General features: G+C 42.7%; 1 protein-coding gene across 1 annotated transcript in view; it reads left to right on the top strand.

Moving 5' to 3' along the window:
• SARC_09263 (hypothetical protein) overlaps nt 1-6,037 on the top strand; it is an 8,829-nt gene extending 2,792 nt beyond the window's left edge. Inside the window, exons 2-10 of the mRNA XM_014296727.1 lie at nt 319-728; nt 1,319-1,376; nt 1,843-2,016; nt 2,402-2,508; nt 2,688-2,937; nt 3,230-3,345; nt 3,652-3,780; nt 4,022-4,156; nt 4,697-6,037. Coding sequence (XP_014152202.1) covers nt 319-728; nt 1,319-1,376; nt 1,843-2,016; nt 2,402-2,508; nt 2,688-2,937; nt 3,230-3,345; nt 3,652-3,780; nt 4,022-4,156; nt 4,697-5,866 — 2,549 coding nt within the window. The 3' untranslated portion in view covers nt 5,867-6,037. The remainder of the gene's footprint in view (nt 1-318; nt 729-1,318; nt 1,377-1,842; nt 2,017-2,401; nt 2,509-2,687; nt 2,938-3,229; nt 3,346-3,651; nt 3,781-4,021; nt 4,157-4,696) is intronic.
• Nucleotides 6,038-7,320: the final 1,283 nt, after the last annotated feature.

Genomic DNA, 7,320 nt, shown 5'->3' with positions numbered 1-7,320 from the left:
TACGTATATATATACGTATATATATATTAGTATATGTGTGTGTGTTTATATATATATATATATATATATATATATATATATAGTGTGTGTGTGTGTGTGTTAGTTACGTTATATATATATATATATATATATATATATATATATGTATATATATATATATATATATATTGTCTCGTCTTGTAGCGATAGACAAAAGCTCATATGTACACGTACGTATGCATTACAATCAAGATCGTTCTTTCAAGTTCTAGTTTGTAACTCACCTCGTCTCATCATTTGCCTACCGCAACTGAAGTATTTTCTTCTCTCACTCTTCAGCTGCTGTTGAACAAGAACCTCTCGGCTTGGCGCCCAGAAGCACGCATTCTACCAATGGTGACGTCCATGTTGACTTACAGACCGGAGAACCAGCCACAACAGCACCTCCTGAAAATATTTTCGAGTTAAGCGAATCGAATATCAATAGCATGTTAGTTGCAAACGAGGGTTTAAACACCACGGATGGAGTTGCCAACTCCAGCAACGGTGGTAGCCACCAGGCGCAGAACAAAGCAGGAGACGAGGACGAGAGCGACAGCGACGATAGTAACTATAGCGCGAATTCGGATTCTTCGGTCGATTCTGAGACAGCCCGGATATTCGAGAACGGGCCTATGGCGTGGCTGAACAAGCAACGAGCCCACGGAGCTACCGCTATCGAGGTGCTGGACAAACTAACTGTCACACTGGTAAGGGGTACATTTGCATTATAGCGAAGTATTGTGTTGAGCGAATATGTTGGACATGCTGTGTTACAGCTTGATTGCATGTTATATTTTCTATAATGGATGTACTGTGTCATAGGCTACGTATTCTCTTTGGCGTTCACACAACATATATATATTGTTATATTATTATATTATATATATATATATATATATATATAATATGTGTGTGTATGTGTGTGTGTATGTGTGTATGTGTGTGTATTTATATATTGTATGTTTGTTTGCTTATTTGCTTGTTTGCTTGTTTGTTTGCTTGTTTGTGTGTGTATGTGTGTAGTGAGTATGTGTGTATAGTGAGTATATATATATATATATTATACAATTCGGGTTCGTTCATCAGTTACTACATACATCCGCTGCAATTACCACGTGCGTATCTACGTCAAATATTCGTGTATTAGATACGAATTCCGTGTAAAAGTGATATGCTATTTAAGTCAGCCGCAGTGCGATGTACTGAACACTATGAATTCTCTAGTCTTTTACACTTTAGTGCGACAGTTTGAAGCTGCAACAGTACATTGATACTTTGTATGCCCACACTTTAACAGACTGAAGATATGACAAATTGGGATGAAGAAACTCTGTGGAAATATGCACTTTACGAAGGTAACAATCTGCCTTCGCGGTAGTCTCGATGTAGTCCTTATCCAGTTGTTAAGTCCAGTGGACGAGAGCAGGCGTTTTAAAGGGATTTGGTTTCAGTATGTCAGAACCAGCAGATTGGTTTGCTTCGTTCGATCTTGAGATCTGCTATATCCCACATTGAGCAATTCTGCCGAACTGATGCATGTTGAATGCACCTATCACAGTGTCTTTGTAGTGAATTGAAATACTGCTTTACGAACACGTATCTCTCGCATGACTCATCTACTCGGAGGTCACTACAACGGAACCCAAGATCATGTACTCCCCAAACGCAGTGCTACAGTGCATAGAGTTTATTCAGGGGGTTCTCGGAGAGTATCAGCGCACAAACCTGGTTTGTACAAGCCTCTGGTCAGTATAGCGTATACTCCCTATACACTTTGCTCAACGAAGATTTTGACTAGCAACTCGCACTCCTCATATACAGTGAAATGCTTGTTCAGGATGTTCTCGGAGAATATCAGTGCACAAACCTCGTTTGTACGAGAAGACCAGCCGGTGTCCAAGTTGGCCACGCTCGACCTCTCCGGAATCGCACGGTATATCAAATCGGGACAGTGTAGGAATATCATCATGGTGACTGGTGCTGGCATCTCTACTGGTATGTATTCTTGGTCGTAGCTGGGTCGTTTGGTTTACGGATTGTATCTAGTCGCCTGGCATGTATTTTATCATGCAGCTGTTTTGTATTAATTCAGCAAATGATGAAGTTGATTTGTCGTTTTGTGTGTGATTGCTCGGAGTCGGCGTGTGCTTTGTGTGCGTGCCTGACTTGCTATTACCCTACACTAATTGGTTCTCTTTTTAAAAGTGTATGCATTCCGCCTACGATAGCCCTTTCTTTGTTGTTGAATTGGGTTAGTATGTATTGTGCGAAAAAAAATATCGTTTGAGATCAACTAGGCTAATCCTCTCTCTCCCCCCTCCCCCTTATTCCGAATTACCATACTAAACTCCTATATGACCTTGATCAAATATTACAACAGCGGCCGGCATCCCTGATTTCAGAAGTCCTGGAACTGGTCTATACCACAACTTACAGAAGTACAAACTGCCTTACCCTCAGGCAATATTCGAAATTGATTTTTTCAAGGTGTGAAATAGGCTGTATTTATGGTGCTCATTTTATGTCTGGTTTAACACTTGAATATATTTTTCACTGGAGATGAATACATGTTGTTTAGTATCCATGATATAGCCTCAATAGCGAGCAAATGAGCCACTTGACAGCTTCGAAACTGACAATGCACGATTTTAACCATGTCTTCACAGAGAAACCCCGTGCCCTTTGTAGTGCTTGCGAAGGAGCTGTACCCAGGGTCGTTCTTGCCCACTTTATCCCACTACTTTTCCAAGATGCTTGCTGACCGCGGCTACCTGAAGCGACACTACACACAAAACATTGATACCCTCGAGCGGGTGGCAGGACTAGATCCTGACCTGTTGGTAGAGGCACATGGCTCATTCAATACAGCGAGATGCATAGAGTGCCATAAAACCTATCCGTCGGATTATGTAAAAGGTATGAGATCTGGGTTTTAGGCGATTTATAAAGAGTAAGGATTTAAGCTACTCACTCATAGGTCAGTAGCATGCATTTTGATTACCGATGTAAACCCCTTGTGTAGCGTGTGATCTTCCATGTAAATGTATTCCTTGTCTGTGGCGGAATGTTTTGCGGTGCTCGTCTTTGGTTGGTATCGGGGGTCATTGAACTGGTGCAATGTATATTGAACAAGTACATGCATTGAAGTACATCTTGCAATATATTCGTTCTCTCTCTGTTGCTTAAAACCAAATCCATTTTACCCTAGATTTAATATTCGCCGGACATATACCTACTTGTGAAGACTGCGAGGCTTGGATAAAGCCGGATATTGTGTTCTTCGGTGAGGGATTACCAGAGCGCTTCGGTCAATGCGTGTCAGAGGTGACTACTGAACGTTCGCGATGTTGATTCAGCGTTATCATCTTCATCCGAAATCCTTTCTTCGTGTGACTTCACGTCTTGTTGTGAGCCATTTATGTGGCGTGGGTGTATTGCAGACTGAATCAGATACTCTTATCTATACATGTTGTACTCGATAATATTAAGTCGGAAACAAGGCGAGCTATTGCTATTCGTGTGCAATTGAAGCAGACTTGGACTGATACAAATTGTACTATCTGCAGTTCCAAAAAAAAAATCCACTTTGTTTTCCTTCGTTGAATCGAAATGTATTTTCTCTATCCACAGGATTTCCCAGTGTGTGATCTGCTGATTGTTGCCGGCACGTCTCTGAAAGTCCAACCTTTCGCGTCGGTCATTGACATGGTCCAAGACGACTGTCCGAGACTCATGCTCAACAAGGAAACGTGTGGAAAGGTAGCGTCCCTAGCTTTGACATGGTACTCTCGTAGCCTTGCGTCTTAAATATCTTTAGTTGTGATGTACATATCGACCTCGATAATCGTATCGGATAGTTCCCGAATACGTGTGTAGTAGGCTAATTAGGTACGACAAGCTCTGGACCTACAATAGACGCACGTGCATTGCGAGCACCAAAATGTATTAGGTACGTTCAGCAGCCTCACGTATAGCGCTTGCCATTTGCTTCTCGCTACAGTCACACCCGATGATGCGTATGATGGGCATCCGCAGTGGCTTTGACTTCGAGTCCAGTGAGAACATAAGGGATGTCTTGAAGCTGTGCTCCTGTGATGATGGGATTTTAGAATTAGCCGACCTTCTGGGCTGGAAGGTGCGTAAACCCGTATCACTCTTAGTGTGGAGATGGTAGTCTGTATGTATTTAGGATGTATAAGTATTAGTCGTTCGATTCTCTTAATGCGTGGTTGATGGTCTAGGTTTTGTAGTTGCACATCTTTGTATAGTTCCTCATTCCCTGATTTAAAATGTACGGTGGTTTTGAATTTTTTGTTGTCATTCCTCAACGTGATTGGCGCGCCGCTCTTTACTTTGTTCATCTCCCGGGGTGCATACTCGAAACAACCATCGCAGCATCTACTAGCTGTAGTTTCTTATCGCGGTCACCAAGGAAGTTTATGATATGGTGCAGGATTAGGTTTTCATACCCCCCATGGCGGTCATTGATTAGTATACTTCATATATTATGAAGTGGGTTAGTTATACCCCTATCATATCATAAGTGGTTCTATTATATGCTTCCGGATGAGTTGGTTACATCCCCAAGCGGTCGGCTATTAGTGTCATCCTATAGTATGACGTGAATTGGGTACGTGCTTATCTCGTTACTAAGCGGTTTTGCTATATGTTTCAGGATGAATTGGTCGAGATGGTGGCTCGAGAGCAGCAAGCCCTCAGGAGGCGATGGGAAATCGAAGCCACCAATAAATCACCGCGCGGAGACGGTTTCTACGAGAAACACGTGTCTGTGGATTACTATAGAGAAGAGGTACTGCCCAGACTACCACCACTTAAAACCTCGCGCTTGAGCTCAGAATCATCGTCCGTCAACAATGGGAGTGACGACGATGAACCTGGTGTTGCGACAACGGGCGTGGACAGCGCAGATGTTATCAGTCAATCATGTGAGAAGGATGGGGTGGTTGGAGACGGTGTTGGTGGTGGCAGCAATGGGGTCAACGGCGATGGTTTGAGTGTGGGTCAGAATGCGCAGCTTTCTACGGGAGGTGCTTTTGCGGATGATAGCTTAATCGGTTCCAAACCGGAGAGTATTGCACCTGGTAATGTAATGGTGGGAATGAATGCGTCGGATCCCGCAAGTATCACGGTCGAACCCTTTCAGGATTTATTAGGAGGTAATTCAGAGTTAACCGCTGTTAGTCCAGGTTTAAATGCGAATCCAGATTTAACCGCGGCTCCAGGGCATACCCAGGCAGGTCTTCAGGGTGCGGCTGCTGATAGCATAGATGTAAGGATAGCGGACCCTAGTTCAAATGTATCTCTAGACTTAGAGGGTATCCAGGATGACGTTACAGGTTCTTGGCTTGGGGTCACGGCGCCGTTTTCTGATACATCTTTGGACTCTGTGCTTGCTGGGACAGATATCCCGCTATTGCCAGACGTCCTAGTTGACGGTAGCAGCGATCCTCAAGTGAATCAGTTATACCCAATACCACCGACGCATGATATAGAATCTCTTTATAACGTTGGTCCTGGGAACATTCCGCCTGCGTTCAACCCTGATATTGTGTTGGGTACTGGGCTCCCTGCAGCACCTGTGAGTGCAACCCCCGGCGTACAAACCTCCTTGGGAAGTACGAGCTTATCAACCCCTTCGACTACCGTTATGGAGACTTCATCGAATACCGGTATGTCCAGCATGGTACCTGCAGCCCTGCCTGCAGGACAAGAACAAGCGATTATAGACACCGGTGGTGAACAGCCTGATCTGGGCGGTGCGGCACCGCATAGTAAGCCTTCTGTGGGGGCAAATACTGAGCAAATTATGAATAATGTTAGTTAGAAACAACTTCAAATAATGACAGACAGGGAGTTATGGATCTCGATGGCGACCATACCCTGCCGGGTGATGCGGAGGCTAAACACGCCAAATAGCAGAAACCCCAGCAGAAGCGCATTAAGATGGTCTAGTGCCGGGCCTATTTACTTGAAATAAATAAAATTAGTATTCAACTTCCACATAGCAGTCGAGAAATAGCGGCCTGATAGATTGGAAAAGCAATCCAAACTCAACAGACAAACCTCTCTGGCCAATCTTGTGTCGAATGTATACAATATGGCAAACTGTACGTCCGAACGGTATGCACTTCGCGACTTTGTATAGCCATCTTTTGGGGGAAATCTACTTGCGTGACAGTTAAGCCGCATCGTTGGCCAGTTCCAATTATGGCATTTGCGTCCGTATGAATTTACCCTTCATCTCCATGGGCTACTAAATCATTTTTATTGGTTTCCCTGCGCGCCTTCTTGACTTGTCCTTGTATGCCGTGAAAACACTATGCCAACCCTTGTTTTCGCGGGCATGGGTAATGTTCATCAAACAAACTCAAACATAAAGGTGATGAGAGTATGAAATTTCACATTGAAGTTAGCCGTCGAACCAGATGGTCACATGAATCCATATGAATGGCTCAGGTGTTCGTTACGGCATCGCATGGGTACTTCTGTCATGCAACTTGCGCTATTGGTCCGAAAGAAATTTAAATAGAGCAGGAATATTGGTAGTTTAAAAGACCTTCAAGGCTTCTGTGAGTATAACACGTTGGATCTCAAAGCCAGGTGGAATGCATCCCTTGGTAGTACGTGCCCGAATAAATACGGTAAACCGTTTCAGCCAAGAAATTTATTTATTTTAAAGCAAATCTGTGTAAAAGTTGAAAGCAGAGCGGTTTTTAGAATACTGAAAATTCACAAAAGAGGTTGGGGTAGAGTACGGCTGCAAAAAACGGGAGTATAGATTACAACGTCTAAGATACCAACCTGTATAGTGTAAATAAAGGAAGTACAAAAATCCAGTTTGTAGTAAGACGTATAAGATAAGTGTATCTCAACGTACTCCCCTCGTACATGGGGAGGCGCTATTCATTTATTGAATTATATATATTGCTAGCACATTGATCATGTGTTCTATTTTAATCAGTTATAATCTTATTGAATATAGCAGTTTCAAAATAATATACCCTAACTATTTTAAATAAACCCTACTATTAAATATACCCTGTTCAGGGATTCCTGACTACAAGCCCTCTAAGGTGAAGTTTTATACGTGTGCCAGCTATGAGAATAGAAAGGAATAGTTGGTGTTCCTCAGAGAGCTAAAGCATTGAGCTAGAGGGCTCGGTCATTTGTTCACCACACTAGCATGTCACTAGGAGTAAAAGTATTATATATATATATATATATATATATATATATATATATATATATATATATATATATATATATATATATANAGTA

The sequence above is a fragment of the Sphaeroforma arctica genome (assembly GCF_001186125.1).
Source record: "Sphaeroforma arctica JP610 unplaced genomic scaffold supercont1.921, whole genome shotgun sequence".
Taxonomy (NCBI): Eukaryota; class Ichthyosporea; order Ichthyophonida; genus Sphaeroforma; species Sphaeroforma arctica.
The sequence above is the reverse complement of the archived record's forward strand: the minus strand, read 5'-3'. Positions and strand labels throughout refer to the sequence as shown.